At 48.1% G+C, this 25,681-nt stretch overlaps 2 protein-coding genes across 4 annotated transcripts in view; one reads left to right on the forward strand and one right to left on the reverse strand.

Moving 5' to 3' along the window:
• Window positions 1-25,681, forward strand: part of SLC41A3 (solute carrier family 41 member 3) — an 87,466-nt gene that overhangs the window by 7,891 nt on the left and 53,894 nt on the right. Inside the window, exons 1-2 of one of the 3 annotated variants that reach the window (XM_081247203.1) lie at window positions 2,494-2,578; window positions 19,304-19,590. In XM_081247203.1, coding sequence (XP_081103329.1) covers window positions 19,336-19,590 — 255 coding nt within the window. In that variant the 5' untranslated portion in view covers window positions 2,494-2,578; window positions 19,304-19,335. Of the gene's footprint in view, window positions 1-2,493; window positions 2,579-2,777; window positions 2,915-19,303; window positions 19,591-25,681 lie in introns of those variants that run through there. The other 2 variants (XM_081247205.1, XM_081247204.1) reach the window with 2 other exon arrangements.
• LOC308624430 (heterogeneous nuclear ribonucleoprotein A1-like) lies at window positions 16,963-17,980 on the reverse strand (the record flags this gene model as incomplete). Its single annotated transcript, XM_081247636.1, has 1 exon — window positions 16,963-17,980. One exon carries the CDS (start codon window positions 17,978-17,980, stop codon window positions 17,018-17,020), a length of 963 nt encoding a protein of 320 aa, XP_081103762.1. The 3' UTR covers window positions 16,963-17,017.

Below are 25,681 nucleotides of genomic sequence, written 5' to 3' on the forward strand. Positions count from 1 at the left end.
GGGACAGACATGAGGAAAGGTGCAGGTAGGGTCAGGCCTTCCTTGTGCCCCAAACATCCCCCAGTGGGCCATTCGTGTTCCTGGACTCACCCGTCAGAACTTTAATGATAACAATAAACTTAGCAGCAGCAAACACCTACTGGGCTCCCCGTTCGTGTGCTGAGGGCTTCACAAGGACCTGTGAGGCAGCACTGATACTATCCCCACTTTACAGATGAGAAAACTGAGGTTCATAGCTTTCCTAAAATCAGCTTGCTGTGAAATATTAATCCCCTGCCTTAGATTAGGGTGCCATAACAAAGCGCCACGGACTGAGCAGCTTAAACAACAGAAGTGTATTTTCTCACGGTTCTGGAGGCTGGAAGTTCCCAGATCAAGGTGCCTGCAGGGTTGGTTTCTGGCGAGGATATTCTTCCTGGCGTGTAGACGGCCACCTTCTCGCTGGGTCATCACAGGGCCACGGCTCCTCGTTAGGACACCAGTCCTAGCTGGGCCCCCCTCCATGACCTTAGTTAACCTTTATTGCCTCCTTATAGGCCCCATCTCCAAATACAGGCACACTGGAGGTTAGGGCTTCAACATGTGAATTTTGAAGCCACAGCTGAGTCCATAATACCCCCTAACACTGTATGGAACTGTATCATTTGCAAACATCTTTTGTGTCTGCATATCTCACATTTCCATCCAAAAACTACAGCTTGGGCAGAGCAGCTCTTCACAAAAGCTACTCACTGCTTGGAATCTGGCCAGGGCTCTGGACACCCAGTGCTCTGGGCACCTGTAAACACCAGTGAGCGGGGAAGCCAAGGGGCAAACTGGGCACGAGCCAGCTTGCAGGACTGGTGCACACTGCCTGCCACCTGCCGAGGCCCCAGAGAACGGGCCCCACATCCTGGCATGGCAGCCGTCCTTAGGAGCTTGGCTGCGGCTGCCCCTTTGCAAGAGAGCTACATACTCTCGTGCTTTCTCTACCTCGGAGGTCAACTGTAAGTTGCCATTTATCACTATGCTTTTGCTGGTTTCTTTTTCTTGTAGTAAAGTTAAGAATAAAATGAAATGTTTCTTGTGCTCATAATTATACTGAACCAAGACAGCCACAGAATTTACAGAACCCATGGCAAGAGTACAAATGGGGGCCCACAAGGCATATTTGCATTCATAGGAATTGCAAATAGAACAAGTTGTAAAAGGGGGTCATTCTAATTTCTGGCCTTGACAAATGTAACTCCATAGCAACTTGGGAGGCCACTGGACTTCCCAGTGGCCCTGTGGGAAGGGATAGCCCGTGTTCCTGGACCCGTTTCTTCTTCGGATTGCTGATCTGGGCACATCAGCGGAAGGGGCTTGGAGCCAGTGGGAATTCCTGGGTCCCAGGTAGCTGGAGCAGGTCTAGAAGTTGAGAGCAGGATTCCTGGCTACAGGTGACATGAACCCTGTTCCATGGGGAGGGCAGGAGGGGCCAAAGGATGGCTGGCCCTCTGAAGTCCAGGCGCCTGGGGAGCTCCAAAACCAGACATGGGTCAAGAAGGCCACATGTCCTGAAAAACAGAGTGCACGTGTGTCTGTGACTCTGGAGAACTCTGTGTTTCACATGCAAGGTTGTCTTTTGTTGAAATAATATAGTGCAGTGTTTACTGAGTCTTGCTAAATATCTGGCCTCCATCTGCACTTGATGGTCCCTCCCCTGCGTGGGACTTCCCTCCGTGGGACCACATTCTGGCTGTGACCCTGGGCAGGCTCCTAGCAAACCCTGCAGGTGAGCTTCGCCTGAGACTCCCTCCAAAATCTCATCCCTCCTCCCACCTTGGCTAGAGCAGGCCAACCATCAAATGACAGTTTTGAGTCCATCGGGGAAAACTGAACAGCTGGGTATTATTAACTTTGTCAGGTGTGATGCTGGTATTATGGAAATGTTTCAGAAAACAGGCCTTATCGATTAAAGACTCAAGTATTCACAGGTGAAATATGTCTGCTGAATGCTTTAAAATTACTGCAGGAGAAAAAAAAGGTGTGTGCGGGGCCCGGGATTTAGATGGAAAAAAAAAAAAAAGCACGCTGCAGCGCATGCCCGCGGCCGGCCCGAGGGGCGTGGGGCCATTTTACTGCCCCGGGCCGCCCGAGCATTTCCGGGACGACACCGACGGGGTAAGACGGGCCCTCACGCCCCTCCTCCGGGCCTACCCGCGGCCCTGCAGCCGCCAAGGCAGAGAACCATCCCAGGGCGGGTCTTGTCGCAAGAATCCTGGGTATCCCGCCCTGCAGCCCGGGGAGGGGGAAGGCGATGTGCGCGGCCCAACCGTCCCTTCCCCCGCCGGTCCCCCCAGCCCCGCCCCAGGGCCTGTCCCGCCCCCGAGCCCCCAACCAGAGTCCGGGTCCGCGCGGCCGGGCGGAGGGGCCCGGGGAACGCGGACTCCGGGTTTGGGGGCGGGGCCTCCGAGCCAGGGGGCGGGGCGGGGCGGGGCCTCCGGGTTATAGGGCGGGCTTTGGGAGAAGGCCGCCGTCCCGCCTCCTCCTTGGACCCAGCGGCCTCGCCGCTCTTCCAGCCGAGTCGCTTCCCGCCGCCGCCCGGGGGTATCCGGTGAGTGCGGCTCTTCGCCCGATGAGCCCGGGGTGGGGTGCGCAGAGGGGGCGGCCCGGGGCTCCGAGGGCCCGGGGCCGGGTGCGCGGAGGGGGCGGCCCGGGGCTCCGAGGGCCCGGAGCGGGGTGGAGCAGAACGTACGCGGAAGGGGAGGCAGGACTGGGGGAGCAGGGGCGGTCCGCGCGGCCGGGGTCCGGAGAGCGGGATGGGGACACCCCTGGGCCCGGAGCGTGGCGGCCTGTCGCTCAGGTAGCTCTGGGGCCTGCGCCCACAGCACCCGGCGTCGGCGCCGACTGGCCCGCTCCCCACCCCCACCAGTGATGGGAAAGCACCCAGGTGGGTCCAGCACGGGCTGCCTTTAACGGCCCTTCCAGGTGATTCTGCTGTGGGGTAGTTAAAACCGCTGAGTTAAAACGCCAGAGCCTCTGAGGGTTTTTGCTGGGGGTGGGGACAGGCCACGTGTCCTGTGATGCAGATGCGTTAGTCCCCGGTGTCTTCTCGACCCTAAGGAGGCACAGAAATTTAACTTTTCCAAGGACACACGTATAGGAGGGCAGGAGCTGTGTGGGGTGAGGCGCGTGTGGGGTGAGGCGCGTGGGGGGGTTGAGGCGCGTGTGGGGTGAGGCGCGTGGGGGGGTTGAGGCGCGTATGGGGTGAGGCGTGTGGGGTGAGGCGCGTGGGGGGGTGAGGCGCGTGGGGGGGTGAGGCGCGCGGGGGTGAGGCGCGCGGGGAGGTGAGGCGCGGGGGGTGAGGCGCGTGTGGGGGTGAGGCGTGTGTGGGGAGTGAGGCGCGTGGGGGGGTGAGGCGCGTGGGGAGGTGAGGCGCGTGTGGGGGTGAGGCGCGTGTGGGGAGTGAGGCGCGTGTGGGGGTGAGGCGCGTGGGGAGGTGAGGCGCGTGGGGTGAGGCGCGTGTGGGGAGTGAGGCGCGTGTGGGGAGTGAGGCGCGTGTGGGGGTGAGGCGCGTGTGTGGGGGTGAGGCGCGTGTGTGGGGGTGAGGCGCGTGTGGGGGGTGAGGCGCGTGTGGTGGGTGAGGCTTGGCGGCTGGGTGGAGTAGGTGCTGGGTTTGGGGGTCCTGCTGCAGCCGGGCTGGTCACCGCTGGCCTGGCTCAGGCGGCATGCACGGAGGGGCCAGTGGGTGCTGAGCGCAGAGGGACGTGTCTCTGTGGTTGTGTCCTGAAGGGTGGGAGAGAAGTGGACTGAGAGCTAGGGGGTAAGTTGAGATCAGCGGAGCTTGTTTTTGAGGCAAATCCTAGAGCAGGTTCCTTTCCCAGCAGACGACCCTGCAGAGGTTGAGGGGAGAAACTGAGGTGAGGAGACCTTGCAGGTGGGCGTCCTTGAGCAGATGAGGTGGGCCTGGGACAGCGGGCTGCCTATCTGGCCCTCTCCGCCGTGGCCGGGGTCATTGGGGCAGTAATGGTCGGGCCGTCCTGGGGTCTGGTGAAGCTTAAGGAGGTAGAGAATCGCCCCACATGTCATGGGAGTGGGGTCGTTATTTTTTTTAATTTTTTTTTTAGATTTTTTAATGCATACCATTTTTATTAGTACATAATTAAAATCACAGTATATGTTCAAAATGTCATGGTCTGTTTTTATTACTTAGCTAGATGCATTTGTAAGTGCTTTCCACATTTACTGGTCCTCATAACTTCCTTTTTTTTTTTTTACATCTTTATTGGAGTATAATTGCTTTACAATGGTGTGTTAGTTTCTGCTTTATAACAAAGTGAATCAGTTATACATACACATATGTTCCCATCTCTTCCCTCTTGCGTCTCCCTCCCTCCCTATCCCACCCCTCTAGGTGGTCACAAGACACCAAGCTGATCTCCCTGTGCTACGCGGCTGCTTCCCACTAGCTATCTCTTTTACGTTTGGTAGTGTGTATATGTCCATGCCACTCTCTCACTTTGTCACAGCTTACCCTTCCCCCTCCCCGTATCCTCAAGTCCATTCTCTAGTAGGTCTGTGTCTTTATTCCTGTCTTAACCCTAGGTTCTTCATGACATTTTTTCCGTTAAATTCCATATATATGTGTTAGCATACGGTATTTGTCTTTCTCTTTCTGACTTACTTCACTCTGTATGACAGACTCTAGCTCCATCCACCTCACTACAGATAACTCAATTTCGTTTCTTTTTATGGCTGAGTAATATTCCATTGTATATATGTGCCACATCTTCTTTATCCATTCATCCGATGATGGACACTTAGGTTGTTTCCATCTCCAGGCTACTGTAAATAGAGCTGCAATGAATATTTTGGTACATGACTCTTTTTGAATTATGGTTTTCTCAGGGTATATGCCCAAGAGTGGGATTGCTGGGTCATATGGTAGTTCTATTTGTAGTTTTTTAAGGAACCTCCATACTGTTCTCCATAGTGGCTGTGCCAATTCACATTCCCACCAGCAGTGCAAGAGTGTTCCCTTTTCTCCACACCCTCTCCAGCATTTACTGTTTGTAGATTTTTTGATGATGGCCATTCTGACTGGTGTGAGATGATATCTCATTGTAGTTTTGATTTGCATTTCTCTAATTAATGATGTTGAGCATTCTTTCATGTGTTTGTTGGCAGTCTGTATATCTTCTTTGGAGAAATGTCTGTTTAGGTCTTCTGCCCATTCTTGGATTGGGTTGTTTGGTTTTTTGTTATTGAGCTGCATGAGCTGCTTGTAAATTTTGGAGATTAATCCTCTGTCAGTTGCTTCATTTGCAAATATTTTCTCCCATTCTGAGGGTTGTCTTTTGGTCTTGTTTATGGTTTCCTTTGCTGTGCAAAAGCTTTTAAGTCTCATTAGGTCTCATTTGTTTATTTTTGTTTTTATTTCCATTTCTCTAGGAGGTGGGTCAAAAAGGATCTTGATGTGATTGATGTCATAGAGTGTTCTGCCTATGTTTTCCTCTAAGAGTTTGATAGTTTCTGGACTTACATTTAGGTCTTTAATCCATTTTGAGCTTATTTTTGTGTACGGTGTTAGGGAGTGATCTAATCTCCTACTTTTACATGTACCTGTCCAGTTTTCCCAGCACCACTTATTGAAGAGGCTGTCCTTTCTTCATTGTATATTCTTGCCTCCTTTATCAAAGATAAGGTGACCATATGTGCATGGGTTTATCTCTGGGCTTTCTATCCCGTTCCATTGATCTGTATTTCTGTTTTTGTGCCAGTACCATGTAGTCTTGATTACTGTAGCTTTGCAGTATAGTCCTAAGTCAGGGAGCCTGATTTCTCCAGCTCCGTTTTTCGTTCTCAGGATTGCTCTGGCTATTTGGGGTCTTTTGTGTTTCCATACAAATTGTGAAATTTTTTGTTCTAGTTCTGTGAAAAATGCCAGTGGTAGTTTGATAGGGATTGCATTGAATCTGTAGATTGCTTTGGGTAGTAGAGTCATTTTCACAATGTTGATTCTTCCAATCCAAGAACATGGTATATTTCTCCATCTATTTGTATCATCTTTAGTTTCTTTCTGCATACAGGTCTTTTGTATCCTTAGGTAGGTTTATTCCTAGATATTTTATTCTTTTTGTTGCAATGGTAAATGGGAGTGTTTTCTTGATTTCACTTTCAGATTTTTCATCATTAGTGTATAGGAATGCCAGAGATTTCTGTGCATTGATTTTGTATCCTGCTACTTTACCAAATTCATTGATTAGCTCTAGTAGTTTTCTGGTAGCATCTTTAGGATTCTCTCTGTATAGTATCATGTCATCTGCAAACAGTGACAGCTTTACTTCTTCTTTTCCGATTTGGATTCCTTTTATTTCCTTTTCTTCTCTGATTGCTGTGGCTAAAACATCCAAAACTATGTTGAATAAGAGTGGTGAGAGTGGGCAACCTTGTCTTTTTCCTGATCTTAGTGGAAATGCTTTCAGTTTTTCACCATTGAGGATGATGCTGGCTGTGGGTTTGTCATATATGGCCTTTATTATGTTGAGGAAAGTTCTCTCTATGCCTACTTTTGGAGGGTTTTTATCATAAATGGGTGTTGAATTTTGTCTAAAGCTTTCTCTGCATCTATTGAGATGACCATATGGTTTTTCTCCTTCAATGTGCATCACATTGATTGATTTGCGTATATTGAAGAATCCTTGCATTCCTGGAATAAACCCCACTTGATCATGGTGTATGATCCTTTTAATGTGCTGTTGGATTCTGTTTGCTAGTATTTTGTTGAGGATTTTTGCATCTATGTTCATCAGTGATATTGGCCTGTAGTTTTCTTTCTTTGTGACATCCTTGTCTGGTTTTGGTATCAGGGTGATGGTGGCCTCGTAGAATGAGTTTGGGAGTGTTCCTTCCTCTGCTATATTTTGGAAGAGTTTGAGAAGGATAGGTGTTAGCTCTTCTCTAAATGTTTGATAGAATTCACCTATGAAGCCATCTGCTTCTGGGCTTTTGTTTGTTGAAAAATTTTTAACCACAGTTTCGATTTCAGTGCTTGTGATTGGTCTGTTCATATTTTCTATTTTTTCCTGATTCAGTCTTGGCAGGTTGTGCATTTGTAAGACTTTGTCCATTTCTTCCAGGTTGTCCATTTTATTGGCATAGAGTTGCTTGTAGTAATCTCTCATGATCTTTTGTATTTCTGCAGTGTCAGTTGTTACTTCTCCTTTTTCATTTCTAATTCTATTGATTTGAGTCTTCTCCCTTTTTTTCTTGATGAGTCTGGCTGATTGTTTATCAATTTTGTTTATCTTCTCAAAGAGCCAGCTTTTAGCTTTATTGATCTTTGCTATCATTTCCTTCATTTCTTTTTCATTTATTTCTGATCTGATCTTTATGATTTCTTTCCTTCTGCTAACTTTGGGGTTTTTTTTGTTCTTCTTTCTCTAATTGCTTTAGGTGCAAGGTCAGGTTGTTTATTTGAGATGTTTCCTGTTTCTTAAGGTAGGATTGTATTGCTATAAACTTCCCTCTTAGAACTGCTTTTGCTGCATCCCATAGGTTTTGGGTCATTGTGTTTCCATTGTCATTTGTTTGTAGGTATTTTTTGATTTCCTCTTTGATTTCTTCAGTGATCACTTTGTTATTAAGTAGTGTATTGTTTAGCCTCCATGTGTTTGTGTTTTTTACAGATCTTTTCCTGTAATTGATATCTAGTCTCATAGCGTTGTGGTCAGAAAAGATACTTGATACAATTTCAATTTTCTTAAATTTACCAAGGCTTGATTTGTGATCCAAGATATGATCTATCCTGGAGAATGTTCCATGAGCACTTGAGAAAAATGTATATTCTGTTGTTTTTGGATGGAATGTCCTATAAATATCAATTAAGTCCATCTTGTTTAATGTATCATTTAAAGCTTGTGCTTCCTTATTTATTTTCATTTTGGATGATATGTCCATTGGTGAAAGTGGGGTGTTAAAGTCCCCTACTATGAATGTGTTACTGTCGATTTCCCCTTTTATGGCTGTTAGTATTTGCCTTATGTATTGAGGTGCTCCTATGTTGGGTGCATAAATATTTACAATTGTTATATCTTCTTCTTGGATCGATCCTTTGATCATTATGTAGTGTCCTTCTTTGTCTTTTCTAATAGTCTTTATTTTAAAGTCTATTTTGTCTGATATGAGAATTGCTACTCCAGCTTTCTTTCGGTTTCCATTTGCATGGAATATCTTTTTCCATCCCCTCTCTTTCAGTCTGTATGTGTCTGTAGGTCTGAAGTGGGTCTCTTGTAGACAGCATATATATGGGTCTTGTTTTTGTATCTATTCAGCCAGTCTGTGTCTTTTGGTGGGAGCATTTAATCCATTTACATTTAAGGTAATTATCGATATGTATGTTCCTATTCCCATTTTCTTAATTGTTTTGGGTTTGTTATTGTAGGTCTTTTCCTTCTCTTGTATTTCTTGCCTAGAAGTTCCTTTAGCATTTGTTGTAAAGCTGGTTTGGTGGTGCTGAACTCTCTCAGCTTTTGCTTGTCTGTGAAGGTTTTAATTTCTCCATCCAATCTGAATGAGATCCTTGCTGGGTAGAGTAATCTTGGTTGTAGGTTGTTCTCCTCCATCACTTGAAATATGTCCTGCCAGTCCCTTCTGGCTTGCAGAGTTTCTGCTGAAAGATCGGCTGTTAACCTTATGGGGATTCCCTTGTGTGTTATTTGTTGTTTTTCCCTTGCTGCTTTTAATATGTTTTCTTTGCATTTAATTTTTGACAGTTTGATTAATATGTGTCTTGGCATGTTTCTCCTTGGATTTATCCTGTATGGTACTCTCTGTGCTTCCTGGACTTGATGAACTATTTCCTTTCCCATATTAGGGAAGTTTTCAACTATAATCTCTTCAAATATTTTCTCAGTCCCTTTCTTTTTCTCTTCTTCTTCTGGAACCCCTATAATTCGAATGTTGGTGCGTTTAATGTTGTCCCAGAGGTCTCTGAGACTGTCCTCAGTTCTTTTCATTCTTTTTTCTCTATTCTGCTCTGCAGTAGTTATTTCCACTATTTTATCTTCCAGGTCACTTATCCGTTCTTCTGTCTCAGTTATTCTGCTATTGATCCCTTCTAGAGTATTTTTAATTTCATTTATTGTGTTGTTCATCGTTGCTTGTTTCATCTTTAGTTCTTCTAGGTCCTTGTTAAATGTTTCTTGCATTTTCTCTATTTCCAAGATTTTGGATCATCTTTACTATCATTATTCTGAATTCTTTTTCAGCTAGACTGCCTATTTCCTCTTCATTTGTTAGGTCTGGTGGGTTTTTATCTTGCTCCTTCACCTGCTGTGTGTTTTTCTGTCTTCTCATTTTGATAATCTTACTGTGTCTGGGGTCTCCTTTTTGCAAGCTGCAGGTTCGTAGTTCCCGTTGTTTTTGGTGCCTGTCCCCAGTGGCTAAGGTTGGTTCAGTGGGTTGTGTAGGCTTTCTGGTGGAGGGGACTAGTGCCTGTGTTCTGGTGGATGAGGCTGGATCTTGTCTTTCTGGTGGTTAAGTCCACATCTGGTGGTGTGTTTTGGGGTGTCTGTGGACTTATTATGATTTTAGGCCGCCTCTCTGCTAATGGGTGGGGTTGTGTTCCTGTCTTGTTAGTTGTTTGGCATAGGGTGTCCAGCACTGTCGCTTGCTGGTCGTTGAGTGAAGCTGGGTGCTGGTGTTGAGATGGAGATCTCTGGGAGATTTTCGCCATTTGATATTACGTGGAGCTCGGAGGTCTCTTTTGGACCAGTATCCTGAAGTTGGCTCTCCCACCTCAGAGGCACAGCACTGACTCCTGGCTGCAGCCCCAAGAGCCTTTCATCCACACAGCTCAGAATAAAAGGGAGAAAAAGTAGAAAGAAAGAAAGAAAGAAAGAAAGAGGATAAAATGAAATAAAATAAAGTAATTAAAATAAATTATATAAAATAGTTATTAAAATTAAAAAAATTATTAAGAAAAAAAATTTTTTAAGTAAAAAAACAGAAAAAAACAAAACGGACGGATAGAACCCTAGGACAAATGGTGAAAGCAAAGCTATACAGACAAAATCTCACTCAGAAGCATACACATACACGCTCACAAAAAGAGGAAAAGGGGAAAAATAATAAATCTTGCTCTCAAAGTCCACCTCCTCAATTTGGGATGATTCGTTGTCTATTCATGTATTCCACAGATGCAGGGTACATCAAGTTGATTGTGGAGCTTTAATCCGCTGCTCCTGAGGCTGCTGGGAGAGATTCCCCTTTCTCTTCTTTGTTCGCACAGCTCCTGGGGCTCAGCTTTGGATTCGGCCCCGCCTCTGCGTGTAGGTCGCCGGAGGACGTCTGTTCTTCGCTCAGACAGGACGGGGTTAAAGGAGCCGCTGATTCGGGGGCTCTGGCTCACTCAGGCCGGGGGGAGGGAGGGGTGCGGATGGGGGGCGAGCCTGCGGTGGCAGAGGTCGGCGTGACGTTGCACCAGCACGAGGCGCGCCGTGCGTTCTCCCGGGGAAGTTGTCCCTGGATCCTGGGACCCTGGCAGTGGCGGGCTGCACAGGCTCCCCAGAAGGGAGGTGTGGAGAGTGACCTGTGCTCACACACAGGCTTCTTGGTGGCGGCAGCAGCAGCCTTACCATCTCATGCCCGTCTCTGGGGTCCGCGCTGTTAGCCACAGCTCGCACCCGTCTCTGGAGCTCCTTTAAGCAGCGCTCTTCGGGTCGTTGTGAGGGATACAGCCCTGAGGCCCTGGGCCCATAACCGTGTCGGCTCAGCGTCCTCCCTCTTTTGGTTGCCAGGTAGAATGCAGAGTGGGGACCCGAGATCCCGCCAGCGGGTTTGGAGCACGGGCGGTGCTCCGTGGGGCAGGCCTGGACCCCTCCTCCCCCTCCACTACCACCTCTGCACCATGGCCTGACCTGGCATCCTGGCTCAGATGACCAGCATCACCAGGAGTGTGGCAGGAATTTAAAGGAAGGGGTCGGGCTTAGAGGGTCGAGGGCCCGAAGGCCACGGAGGGTGGAAGTGGGTTCCAGCCCTTATGAAGGACCAGGGCTTGGGCCCCCAGTGAGGGCAGCCCCTGCGGGTGGGCAGAGCAGCGGGCGTCCCTGGGCTGGTTGGCAGGAGGTGCAGGGCAGGTGGGAATAAGTAACGCCCAGACTTGTTCAGTGGTTTGCTGCCTCTTTGAGCCAAGCAAAGCCTGCCCCGGCCCCAGTTCTGCAGGCTGGAGGCGAGGGGCTCCCCTTTGCCTCCGTTCATTGTGCCCTGGGCACCCCTCTGCTGCCCACAGTGTGCCCCTGCCCCTGGGGAGGGGCTGCATGTTAAACAGGTAGCCACGTGCCTCTGCTCTTCCTGAAGCTATAAATCTTCTGGGATAACAGTTTACCAGCAGCTGGGTGCAGTAAGCCCACCACCTCATTCCTCACCTGAAACTGTCTGGGGTCAGCTATCGAGGGTGACAAGAGAAGGCATAAAGACATCTCTACTGAAGAGAGAGGTGGAAAGGTGTATACATTTTATATTAAAAAAACACCCAGGATCTAGAATGTTGATTTAAAAAAAAATACAGTATGAGTGTGAGAGTGTGTGTTTATGTGTACATTGTGTATATATGTGTATGTGTACATTGTGTATATATGTGTGCATGTGTACATTGTGTATATATATGTGTATGTGTACATTGTGTGTGTATATGTGTATGTGTACATTGTGTGTGTATATGTGTATGTGTACATTGCGTATATGTATGTGTGCATGGTGTATGTGTATGTGTACACTGTGTGTACATTAGAAGGATATGTGTATGTGTACAATGTGTGTATGTGTGTGTGTACATTCGAAGGATATGTGTATGTGTGCACTGTATATATATGTGTATGTGTACATTGGAATGATACATGTACGTGTACATTGTGTATATATATGTATGTGTACATGGTGTATATATATGTGTGTACATGGTGTATATATATGTGTATGTGTACACTGTGTGTACATTAGAAGGATATGTGTATGTGTACAATGTATGTGTGTGTACATTGTGTATATATATGTGTTTGTGTACACGGTGTATATATATGTGTATGTGTACACTGTGTGTGTACATTCAAAGGATATGGGTATGTGTACACTGTGTGTATGTGTGTACATTCGAAGGATACGTGTGTGTGTACATTCGAAGGATATGTGTATGTGTGCACTGTGTATATATATGTGTATGTGTGCATTGGAAGGATATACACTAGACTTAGCATTAGTGATCTTGGAGCAGTAACATTGTTGAGGACTTAAACTTATCTGTACCTTTTTGTATTGTGTAAATCTTATTTTTCATGAACACGGTACTTGTGTAATAAAAGCAATCAGGTTTTTATTTTGGAAGGGAAAGTAAGTTGGACGGTCCCTCAAGCGTAGAACAGGTGAATGGATTGTGGCATATTCATGCGGTTGCTTTCTGTATAACAATAAAATGAAACAGATTCAGCAATGTGGCTGAATCTCAGAAATGTAATGTCCAGTGAAAGAAACAAGACATGAAAAGAATAAAGAGTGTGATCTTATTGATCTAAATTGCAGAGTGAGCAAAACACTGCTGTGGGCTCCCCCCTTACCCATGGGGGCTACGTCCCAAGACCCCCGTGGATGCCTGAAACCATGGGTGTGCTGAACCCTGCATATACTCTGTTTCTTCCTGTACATGCATACCTGTGATGAAGTTTAATTTATAAATTAGGCACAGCATGACTACGCTTGTGCTTTGGGGCCATTATTAAGTAAAATAAGGGTGACTTGAACACAAGTGCTGTAATACCATGGCAGTGGATCTGGTAACCTACAAGGCTGCTAAGTGAGTGACCAACGGGTGGATATGCCAGACAAAGAGATGATTCATGTCCCCAGCAGAACAAAGCTGAACAGTGCGAGCTTTCGTCACACTGCTTAGAACAGCACGCAATTTAGAACTTCTTTCTGGAATTTTCCATTACTTTTGGACCATGGTTGACCTCAGGTAACTGAAGTCGTGGATAAGGGAGATGACTATCAGGAATTCCCTGGCGGTCCAGTGGTTAGGACTCTGCACTTTCACTGCCGAGGGCCTGGGATCAATCCCTGGTCGGGGAATTAAGATCCCACAAGCCATGCGTGGCGCAGCCCCCGCCCCCCCCAAAAAAAAGAGTAAAGGGAGAGGACCATCTCTTGTTTAGCGCTGTAGTCATAGTTGGTAAAAGTAAAGGAGAAATAGAACAAGCTGAGGTGTGATCATGTCTCGAGTTAGCACTATTCTGGCAGGGAGTAGGGATTTCAGAGAGTCTGTGGAGGCTGAGGGTGTTCTGCTGCTTGACCTTATTCCACAAATGATTCATACTTTTTATTGAGATATAAATCACATACCAAAAATTCACCCTTTAAAATGTACAGTTCAGTAGAACAGAAAACCCATGTCCACAGAGACTTGCATAAGAATGTTCAGAGCAGCATTATTCCTAACAGCCCAAAGTGGAAACAGCCCAGATGTCCGTCACCTGAGGAGAGGATATAGAATATGTGGTCCAGCCACATGATGGAATGTTACTTAGCTGTAAAAAGGAGTGCAGTACTGATTTGTGCAACCACATGGAAGAACCTTGAAAACATTATGCTAAGTGGTTTCTTAATGTGGTTTTGACTTGCATTTTCCAAACAACTAATGTTGAGCATCTTTTAATGTGCTTGCTTATTGGCCATTGTGTATCTTTTTTTGGAGAAATGTCTATTCAACTTCCTTGCCAATGTTTAAATTGGGTTTATTGTTGAGTTGTACGTGTTCTTTTTATATTCTGGAAACTAGATCCTAATCAGATATATGATTGGCAAATGTCCTCTCTCATTTTGCAGGTTGTCTTTTTACTTTCTTGATAGTGTTCTTTGAAATATAAAACTTTGAAATTTTGATGAAGTCAATTTTACCTAATTTTTCTTTGGTTGCTTGTACTTTAGATGTCACATCTAAGAAACTGAAGCCTAATCCAAGGTCACTGTGTTTTCACCTATGTTTTCTCCTATGTGTTTTATAGTTTTAGCTCTTAGGTTAGGTCTCTGACCCCTTCTGGGTTAGTTTTTGTATGTGATTTGAGGTAAGGAACCAAATTCGTTCCTGTGCATGTGGATGTCCTGTCGTCTCAGCACCATTTGTTGAAAGGACTGTTCTTTCCACCTTCAATAGTGTGGGCATCCTTGTTGAAAATGAATTGACTGTAGATGCACGGGTTTATCTACGGACTCCCAGTTCTGTTTCATTGATCTGTATTTCTAGTCTTACCCCAGTACTACATGGTCTTGATTACTCTAGCTTCATAGTTAGGTTTTGAAATCCTAAAGTGTGTGTTCTCCAACTTTGTTCTTTCTTCCAAGTTTGTTTAGGATTCTGGGTCCCTTGCATTTCCATATGAATTTCAGGATCATCATGTCATTTTCTCCAAAGTAGGTCACTGGAAATTGGACAGGGATTGCACTGAACCTGTAGATCACTTTGAAGAGTGCTCCCATCTTAACAGTGTTCACTCTTCCAGCACATGAACATGGACTATCTTTCCATTTGTTAGGTTTGTAAAACTTTCTTTCAACAATGTTTTGCAGTTTTCAAGGTAAAAGTTTTAAACTTCTTTTGTGTAATGTGTTCTTAAGTATTTTATGCTTTTTGATATTATTGCAGGTACTACTGTTTCCTTAATTTTTGGATTGTTCATTGCTAGTGTATAGAAATAAAACTTAACTTCTTTGTATCAGTTTTGTATCCTACAACCTTTACTTGTTGATTAGCTGTAACAGTTGTGTGTGTGTGTGTGTGTGTGTGTGTGTATGTGTATGTATTCCTTAGGATTTTCTATGTACAAGATCATGCCATTTCTAAATGGAGGTAGTTTTACCTCTTCCTTTCCAACCTGCATGCTTTATATTCGCTACTGAAGTTGTCTGACCTTGGACTTTTCTTTATGAGAATATTTTTATTATTAATGCAATCTCTTGCTATAGGTCTTTTAGTTTAAAAAATGTTTTTTTCTTGAGTTTGTGTGTTACTAGGAATTTGTCCATTTCATCTGGGTTTTCTGATTTGTTGGCATACAGTCGTTCATCGTATTCCCTCATAATTATTTTAAAATTTATAAGTTTGGAAGTAATGTTCCCTCTTAAGTATTTGAGTCTTTTCTCTTTTTTTCTTGGTCAGCTAAAGGTTTGTCCAGTTTTTCGATCTTTCCAAAGACCCAACCTTTGTATTTGTTGGTTTTCCCTATTGTTTTTCTATTCTTTGTTCCACTTACTATCACTCTAAGCTGTATGCGGGTGTCTCACCGTTGTGGCCTCTCCCGTTGCGGAGCACAGGCTCCGGACACACAGGCTCAGCGGCCATGGCTCACGGGCCCAGCCTCTCCGCGGCATGTGGGATCCTCCCGGACCGGGACACGAACCCATGTCCCCTGCACCGGCAGGCTGACTCTCAACCACTGCGCCACCAGGGAAGCCCTTCCCACTCTATTTTTTCAGGGGGGTGGTGGTGATTCTGCTCTTCTTCATTATTTTTCTTAAGGTGAAAGATTATTTATTTGAGCTCTTCTTTTTTAACATTGGTACTTACAGATATAAATTTTCCTCTAAACACTGTCTTCCCAGCATTCCATAAGTTTTGGTATGTTGTATTTTTATTTCTCTCAAATAATTTTCTGATTTCTTTTGTGTGTTCTTCTTTGACCCATCAGTTATTTGAGTGTGTTTTTTAATTTGCACATATTTGTAATTTCCCAAATTTTCTTCTGTTATTTGTTTCTAATTTCATTCCATTGTGGTTGGAGAACATACTTTGTATGATTTCACTCCTTTTAAATTTGAGACTTGTTTTCTCCCAGATGTATGGTCCATTCTGGAGAATGTTCCATGTGTACTTGATAATATATATATGTATTTTGCTGTTGCTGGGTTGGAGTGCTTTGTTTTCTATGTCTTATGGTTCTTTCTGTTCCTTTATTCTCCATTACTGCCTTCTTTTGTACTAGATCTCATGTATTTTCTAGTGTGCCCTAACCTTTATCACTGTATTTATATATATGAGATATTTATAAGATATGTATATATAATATATATAGTTATTTTTAACTCAAATTAATAGCACCTTGATTTACTAGTATATACACATTTTGTTCGTATATAGCTCTGTGCCCACCCTTTTGTGGCCTTACTGTTGTACAAGTTGCATCCTTCTACATTGTGTGCCCATCAACACTGATTTATAACTACTGCATTATGCAGTTGTCTTTAAATCAGATACAAGAAAAGAGTTACTAACAAAAAAATAACGCCTACACTGTTTTGTAAAATATGCCTATTAGTTACCCTTGCTAATGCTCTTTATTCCTTCATGTGGACAAACAGCTGTCTGGGTCCTTTCATTTCAGCCTCAAAGTCTCCCTTTGGTATTTCCCCTAGGGCAGATGTGCTAGTGACAAATTCTCTCTTTTCGTTTATCAGAAAATCAATTTCGCCTTCATTTTTGAAGGATAATTTTGCTGCCCATAGAACTCTTCAAGCACTTTCAACATGTTATGGCTTCTTGAGTTCTTCTGGCTCCATGATGTCTGATGAGAAAGAGCTGTTCATCTTACTGAGGATGCCTGTACACGCTTTCCTTCTTTAGACATGGTTCCTTAAGTTCTTTGAACATATTTTATTTATTTATTTATTATTATTTTTTTTTTAAAAAGACACATTTATTCAGCGTCATGATCAGACTATTACATTTAGCAATCAACAGCATGGGTGAAAAAAAAATCTACATTAAAACCCTTTGTTGGAATGCTTTACACTTTCCACAGAACAGAAACTAAAATAACCTGTTATACAAATACAGTCCTCGAGTTTTTTTGCCCATACACATGAATATTGTCTAAAACATGTCTTCTTTGTAGCAGCTAGGCCCCACCACCACTGTGCTTGGCTGAGTTCACAAACCTGTTGTAACCGGTAGCTTCCCTGTCACTTCTCTGGCTCTCGTCTCCTGCTAAGCTTTGTTTCCTGGCAGTCATCAAAACCTTCTGCCGCTGCCATAGCTACTGCTGCTGCTGGAACCACCATAGCCACCTTGGTTTCGGGGTTTGGCAAAGTATTGGCCTCCACCACCATAGGGGCCAGCACTCCTGCCTCCAAAGTTTCCTCCTTTCGTGGATCCAAAATTTGAAGATTGATTGTTGTAACTGCCAAAATCATTGTAGCTTCCACCACCTCCAAAATTGCTTCCATCATTACCAAACCCATTATAGACATCCCCATGGCCACCATAGCCACCACCACCGCGGCTGCCACCAAAGCCACCTCGGCCACTGAAGTCTCCTCCACGACCAAAGTTGTCACTCCCACCAAAACCACCTCCACGACCACCACCAAAGTTTCCAGAACCACTGCAACCTCTTTGGCTGGATGAGGCACTAGCCATCTCTTGCTTAGATAGGGCTTTCCTTACTTCACAGCTGTGGCCATTCACAGTGTGGCATTTCTGACTGACAGTCTTGTCTACAGAGTCATGGTCGTCAAAGGTTATGAGAGCAAAGCCTCCCTTTTGGCCCCTGCCTCGATCAGTCATGATTTCAGTCACTTCAATTTTCCCAGACTGTTCAAAATAATCTCTTAGATGATGTTCTTCAGTGTCTTCTTTAATGCCACCAACAAAAATCTTTTTCACAGTTAAGTGGGCACCAGGTCTTTGAGAATCTTCTCTTGAGACGGCCCTCTTTGGTTCCACAACTCTTCCATCCACCTTGTGTGGCCTTGCATTCATGGCCGCATCCACCTCCTCCACTGTGGCATATGTGACAAACCCAAAGCCTCTGGAGCACTTGGCGTTTGGATCCCTCATTACCACACAGCCTGTGAGCACTCCCCGCTGCTCAGAATGGCTCCTCAGACTCTCATCGGTTGTTTCAAAGCTCAGACCTCTGATGAAGGGCTTCCGCAGCTGTTTGGGCTCTTTGGGTGACTCTGACTTAGACATGACGGCAGTGGGGGCGGGGGGGAGACGTCAACAATGCTGACTTGGCGGCGTCCAGGAGCAGAAAGGCTGAACATATTTTAAATAGCTGATTTAAAGCTTTTGTCTAGTTAGTCTGGACATTTAAAATAAAATAATGTGGCACCTCTGGAAATCAGTTTCTCCCCTCTTTTTCTCAGGGCTTCTTGTTATTGCTGCTTATTGTAGCTGTTGTTTGTTTCATGACTTGTCCGAACTAATTCTTTAGTCTGTTTTCTCTGTTGTATGTGGCACTGAAGCCTCTGCTTAGTGATTGGTGGAGATTTCCTTGAACGCCATGCCTGGTGCTGACGGGTCTCCCAGTCCTTGCCAAAGGGGCCCTGTGTGCATGTCAGGGCATCCCTTCAACCCTTACTTAGGTAGTTGGTAGCCCTACCTTAGCCTTCACTTCCTGCTTGTACTGAGCCTTCAGATCAGCCAGAGGTGAGAGCTTGGGTCTCCTCGGGTATTTCCTGAGCATGTGCACAGCGCAACGCCAGTGGCCTTCTAGTGTCCTGGGATTGTATGGGACCTTTTCAAAACCCACGTAGGCATCTCATTCTGCAGCTTTTCCTTTTAGGCTTTTTGGCTAGTGTGTTGTTAACCCCAACTATTATCTACTGCCCCAGGCAGCCAAAAAGGGAAAAGGCTTTTTATACGAAGCAAACCACAAGTCAGGTGAAATACAGAGAGTCTGCAGCTGGCGTCTTCTAGTGAGCTACCTGATGTCCAATAGTGACAGTTATTTGGGAACGAGGCTTTGAAAAAGCTCTGGCCCATTCTGATCTTTCCAGGCAGTTGGTCTTTAAGGCTGCTGCAGAGCTGGAGAGCAGGGGATGGGACTAAGGCAAGTTAAAGCATTACAAACATCGTGGGCATCACTCTGTGGCTGTTTGTGCTGAGATTCAGCATTTTTTCTTGAAGAAATATGTTGCTGCAAGCCTTTGATTAATATCCATATTTCTGAAAAAGAAGATGCTGACAGTTTTTGTCAGTTTTCTTGTTGCTTTTATGGAGGAAAGAATTTTCAGAAGTCCTAATACCTCCAGTTTTGCTGACTCCAGTGCATATATATTTAATGTTCACTTCTGTATGTACTTTTTCCCCAAACATGTGCATATTAAATTAAAAACTGTTGTAAATCCAGGTTGCAGGAGGCCATGTGGAGCAGGCTCCAAGGGAAGGGCTGTGGATTAGCCAGGATGATGCAGCCTCTGCTGTACAGAAGGGTGTGAAAACCTACAGGCTGTCAGCCCCATGGGGGTCAGGAACTCTGCCCTACAACCCCTGTTGCTTTATGTCTCCCAGATTAAGGCTGCCAGGGGCTTAGCTGTACTCAGATGGACGGGACAGAGACCCGACAGCGGAGGCCAGAAGAGCTGGGCCTGCTGCACGGCCTCAGCACAGGAAGACTCCCTGAAGCCTCGGAAGATGGACTGCTGAGTGTCCCTGAGAGCCAAAGGGTGGCCCGTAAACCCCTGGGGCCTGAGCTCAGCAGGGAGACCACCTTGTCCATTGGCCTCCAGGTGGCAGTGCCCTTCCTGTTTGCAGGCCTGGGACTGTCTGGGGCAGGCATCCTTTTGAACTATTTCCAGGTAAGAGGGGACTAAATGGGGGTGGTGGGGGTGGGGTACTGTCTAATGTCAGCCTAGGGAGTAGGCAGGTACACATTGTGTCCAGCTTGGGGACAAGGGGCAGGACCTTCTCAAATACCATTTTTCTATAATTTGGGCAAGATTCTTTTAGTTACTGATGTCAGAGACTAACTTTAACCCAGGTTAAGTTTTAAGAGATAATTATTAGCTCATATAATTGAAATATCTGAGGGGCTGGGTTTCAGGCCTGGCATGATCCAGGTGCTTAAATGGTATCAGGTTACTGGCTCTTTATCTGTCAGCTCCGTTTCATTTTCCGGCAAGATTCTGTACTTAGAGGGGAGGGAGGCCCTTGGCAGTCAATCCTTTGTAAATGTGCTCTTAAAAAAAAAAAAAAAAAAAAAAAAAGCTTTCTGCGTCCCTCACTGTGGGCGTTGGGACAGAGCGGCGCAGTCCGCTCAGAGGGTTCTAGGCCAGCGGCTTCATGGCGGACCCCACCACCGCCGACCCCACTCCTCATTGAAGAGGAGATGGAGGGCCAGAACAGCGCCATTGCCGCCGGTGTGTGCAGGGCCCCTTTTTTTTTTTTTTTTTTTTGGCGGTACGCGGGCCTTTCACTGTTGTGGCCTCTCCCGTTGCGGAGCACAGGCCCCGGACGTGCAGGCTTAGCGGCCATGGCTCACGGGCCCAGCCACTCCGCGGCATGTGGGATCTTCCTGGCCCGGGGCACGAACCTGCGTCCCCTGCATCAGCAGGCGGACTCCCAACCACTGCGCCACCAGGGAAGCCCACCATCCCTTTCTTGTTCTTTGAGCATCAAAAGCCTCATTCTTTCGTCAGCATGATTGGCAGAAGTCCTCCCTGGAAGGGCGTGGTACCTAAGAATACTTGAAGCCACTAGTGGCCAGGTCGTCACTGTTGGTTGGCAAGGAGCTGAGAACACAGACTGCCTGGAATGGTGAGCCGGGAGGAGCGGCAGCCTCTGCCCCTCTTGCTGCAGGCGCTCCGTGCCCAGGGAGCTTAGGCCTGCCCCTCACTGATTTGGAACCAGTCAGGGTTTGAGTCTCAGTCTGCCACTTCGCTGTAAGGCTGGTGCTTTAAAATTTTTAAGACCAACACTTAAAAATCGAGATGTCACATAAAAATTCAAGTTCCTGTTTTCCCTTGAAAATCTGGCAACTCTTCCAACACTGGACCCACATTCCCTCACAGCCACAGTTAGTGGTCACTGCCCTCTCGGTGTCCACGGTCCCCACCATCCCTCGGTCTGCACCTACTTCACTGCACTACCTGCCTGCCCCTCCCCTGCCACCTGGGGTCCTCAGTGACCCTTCCAGCCCATGCAGTCCAGTTCCTCGTAGCGTCACAGCACTGGTGACGGCCAGCTGCCTTTCCAGGTTCCTCCCAGACCTGCTCAGACCCCAGCATGGCTATGTGTCACGCCAGAGTCCCTGCCCTGGTGTGACTCAGCCCCAGGCCCCCGTTTGGTCTTTGTGATCCCCAGACCCCTCAGCCCTCTCCTTCCTCCAGTGACCTGGTGCCCTGCGGCCCCATATCCTTCTTTACCCGGTGGTGAGTCACACGGCTGTAGCTTCCAGAGCACCTTGGGGCCTGGCTTCCGCGTCCCCGAAGTTCACATGCTGCAGACCTCCCCCAAGAATTCCCTCTTCCACCTGAAGGCCGCCAGCCTCCTCGCCACCCGCCTGACCCTGTCTCCCTGACGTCTGTTCTCTGTGCCGCGATTTTCAAAAAGCCTAATTTCATTGTGTGTTCAGTATAACACCACCGAGCATGTATCCCCTGCACATGCACATGTGCTTACTGATAGATACGGACGCGCGTGTGTAGATCACGTACATGTGCATGTTTATACACACATTCATTGATACATGCGTGTTTGTATATTTACAGACAAGTATGTATAAGTCCCCTGCACACACACGCTGGTTTATAAGTTGCACTTTGAGCGGCAGGTAACAGAACACTGTGTGGCTTGGAGCCCAGACTCCAGAGCAGAACAAGCTGGGTTTGCGTCTGACCTTTGTCACTGGCACAGGCCACCCCGTATTCCTGGTTTTCTCCTCTTAAACCAGAGCTAAGGGAGAACTGCCCAGGTCGGGCTCCCGGGAGGGCTGTGACATGCGGTGCCGGGGCCTTGGACTTGGGCCTCGCCCACGAGGGTTTGTGGCCGACGTTCTTATTCTCGTCGATACTCCATCACAGGTAGTTCTGTGCTGATGTTTAAGAACTTATACAAAAGCTGCCACTCAGATAAGAATTAGAGATACCCGTTCTAGTGTTTCTTTCCCATGCCTGGGGGCAGGGCCCGGCCAAGCAGCCCCACAGTGCAGCTCTCCCCAAGTTTTAAATCTCTGTGCACTTGCCTACTGCCTCTGGGATAAAGCCCAACCTCCTAAAATGCATCTGAACATCCTGAGCTCACCTGGCTGTATCAGGATGGTTGTAGCCACAGGTACCAGAAAACCGGACTTACAGTGGGGTAAGTAAGAAGAAAATATATCATCTCCCAAAATGAGGTTTCCAGGATAGGGCGATTCCGGGGTTGGAAAGTGGTGTCACCACCAGCCAACGATGTGTCCGAGGACCCGGCATCTTCCCAAATCCTGCTAGTCAGCCTCCACAGGTCAGCTTTGTCCTAGAGGCACGTCGTGTCCAGGGGGAGAGAAGCAGACCGTGTTCTGGTTCCTCCTTAAGTGCAAGGAAACTTACCTGGGGACTAGCTCCCCAGCCTCTCCCCAGCCTCTCCCCGGCCAGATGGGAGGCACGTCCCACGTCAAAGCCACATGGAGGCAGAGGGGATGGAACAGCGTGATCAGCTGGCTTAAGTCATGGTCCGAGGGGTGGGTCCTGCTGCTCCGCGGCCTCACCTGGGCCTCCCCTCCTGTGTCCCTCGGAGCCTTTCCTGGGCCGCTGCCCCCAACATCACTTCCCGGGGCGTTGCCTCTACCTCCGCGGTTGAATGAGACTCCGTGAGCCCAGAGGCTGCACTTTTTTTTTTTTTTTTTTAATACATTTGTTTTTCTGGAAAAGTAAAGCATTCACGTGCCCGAAAGGTCAGCATGTGCACGGGGACAGGACGTGCTCCCTGCCTGTCCCCAGGCTCTCGCTTCTCCAGGGCAGCCAGGACCTGCACCTCCTCGTCTGCCTCTGTGCATTCCTCTCACCCTTTTACCCACGTGGTGGCACATACAAACTGTTGTGTGTTTTGCTTTTTTCACTTTACAGTGTATCTCAGGTTATTCTTTGTAAATATGTTAAGAGTTTCCTTTTTTTAAAAAGATCAATTTATTTTTTTTAATTTTATTTATTTTTGGCTGCATCGGGTCTTAGTTGCAGCACACGGGCTTCTCTCTAGTTGTGGCATGCGGGTTTTCTCTAGTTGTGGCACGCGGGCTCCAGAGGGCGTGGGCTCTCTAGTTGAGGTGCACAAGCTCAGTAGTTGTGGCGCGCAGGCTTAGTTGCTCCGCGGCATGTGGGTTCTTAGTTCCCTGACCAGGGATGGCACCTGTGTCCCCTGCAATGGAAGGTGGATTCTTTACCACTGGACCACCAGGGAAGTCCCAAGAGCTTCCTTTTTTTTAATGGTTGTTCAGTATTCCATCAGGCAGACACACCAGAGTTTATTCACCATGTTTCCTCTGATGTTTAAGTTTCACAACTATGTTAGTTTGCTTGGGCTCCTGTAACAAAGTACCACAGATGGGGTGCTTTAAACAACAAACATTTATTCTCCTGTCCTGGAGGCTGGATGTCTGAGATCCAGGCGTCAGCAGGGCCTCTCTCCTTGGCGTGTAGATGGCCGTCTCCTTCCTGTGTCCTCACGTGGTCGTCCCTCTGTCTGTCTCTGTCCGAGTCTCCTCTGACTATAAGGACCTATTGGATCGGGGCCACCCCCCCACTTCCAGCTTCCTATCTCCAAATACAGTCCCATTCTGAGATGCTGGGGATTGGGGAGGGGCACACAAGTCAGCCCTTAACAGCTTAGAGCAGCACTGCTGACAGTGCCACGTTCTTTACACGTCTGGGTGAAGGAGTGGACGGATTGCTGCAGGTAGAGCTGCTGGGTCAAAGGGCACAGGCGTCCGTAACCATGATGGACGTGGGGCTGCTCCCACCTCCCTTAAGATCACAGCCTCTGTGATCTTTCATGACCTGGCAATGGATCGTACACTGTGTGCTGTGGTCTCTGCTCCAGGGAATGAGCTGTCCCGGGGCTCAGAGCTTAAGCAGCCCCTGTGCCCCACGGCTGCTGTGGGACAGCAGTCAGCAGAGCTGGGTTTCGGCTTCAGGTGTCGTGATGCTGCAGCCGAGGGGTCAGCGTGCTGAGGTCTTCATCCCTTCCCCTTGGGCATGTCCAGCATGGCAGCTTCATCCAGGGGTGGGGTCGGAGAAGGAGACCATCTGCTAGCAAGATGGGTCCCAGGAGCAGCATTTTTGCTGGCTACTGGAGGCGTCAAGTCCCTGAGGTCAGCTCACCCTGGGGGTCATGGTTCAGAGGCCAGGATCCCTGGAGGCTGTCACTGGGACCACCAGCCGTGTTCACTGTAGTGGGATTTGCATTTCTCACCAGGAGTGAGCGAGGTTGAGTATCTTTGGGTATGTCCTTTGTCCGTATTTCTGAGGAGTGGTTTTTGTTTTTGTATTGATACTTCGGGGCTCTTTACATCTTAAGGAAATTGGCCCTTCCATTGTGATACGGATTGTAAATATGTTTCCCATTTTTCCATTTACCTTTTGACATTGGTTCTGGTGGTTCGTTGCTGTGCGTGTACTTTTTTCTGTAGTTAGATTAACACACTCCCTTTCGAGGCTCCGAGCCTGCGTCCTCCTCAGCGACAGCGACTGCCCCTCATGCAGCTGCCCCGCCCCCCAGGCCCCTGCAGGCCACACAGGCCACAGGTCAGAGGGCACCTCTCAGGCAGGAGGAAGCCCCACTCTGTCGTGCGTCTGCGCTCTGCATTGCGCGCAGTGAGAGTTCAGGCTGGCCGTCCGCGGACACTGAGCTGGTCTGCAGAGGGGTCAGAAGCCCCGGGCCCCAAGTGCGGGTGGGCGTAAGGGGAGGGAGGGCGGGTCCTGCAGGGGTCATGCCTTAGCAAAGACGCAGGGTGGCCTGAGAGGCTGGGAGGGCAAGCGGGCGGCTAGAGGGCAGAGGCGAGGGGTGAGAGCTGACGGAAGAAGCTGAGGCTGGACTGGGTGACACAGGGGTGAGGTCAGCCTGTCCATCACCTCCTGCCCCAGGGTGGGGGGCGGCTGAGCACACAGCACTGGCCGTGTTGAGCACTCATGTGCACTCACAGCCAGGGAGGGCCTTCGGGGCAGCTCTGGGCGCAGGGTGAGCCGGCTGGGGTGGGCGCCCGAGCCTGCTGCCCGCTGCCCCCTGGATATGAAGGGCTGCTTACCCTCAGGCATGGAGTGGAGGCCGCTCGGGGCCCCTGCTCCCCATGCCACAGCCACGCACGGCCTTGCACCCCATTGACCCTGGATGCCCTGATACCAGCGTAGACCCGGTGCTGACCAGGGCCTCCAGGGAGTGGGCTCTTGATGGGACGCAGAACTTACGGGGGCCCCGTGGTGGCCAGTAAAGGCGATTGAGGGCCTGGTGGGGGTGTGCCTCCCCCAGGGCGAGTGCACGTTGGCCGGTACCTGCGGCAGTGCTGACGCCAGGGGCTCCTCTTGCCGCCTTGGAACTGAGCAGGAGCTGCGGGAGGGCTACTCGGCTCAGCGCCGGCCTCGGGCAAGGGGGCTGGGGGTGGCTGTCCCCCTGAGAACTGGAAGGACGAGGGTCCCGGCAGGCCTGTGGCCTTAGTGCAGGCAGACACATCTGTCGCCCTGTGTGTTTGGAGTGTCCGGGAGGCGGGGTTCCCAGAGTTCCTTCCCTAAACGAGACGGCCCTTAGGCCGTGGCCCAGGCGTCTAAAAGGCCCAGAGCCGGGCGGCCGGTGCTGAGGCGCTGCCTGGAGGTCAGGCACCTGTGCTGACTGCTGGCTGGCTCGGGTCCTGCACCAGGGACATCCGGTCAGGACAGGAGGGTGGTGACCTCTGCCGAGCACCACCGTGACACCCACGAAGTG

Source organism: Mesoplodon bidens, assembly GCF_964165515.1.
Source record: "Mesoplodon bidens genome assembly, chromosome: 10".
Classification (NCBI taxonomy): Eukaryota; Metazoa; Chordata; class Mammalia; order Artiodactyla; family Ziphiidae; genus Mesoplodon; species Mesoplodon bidens.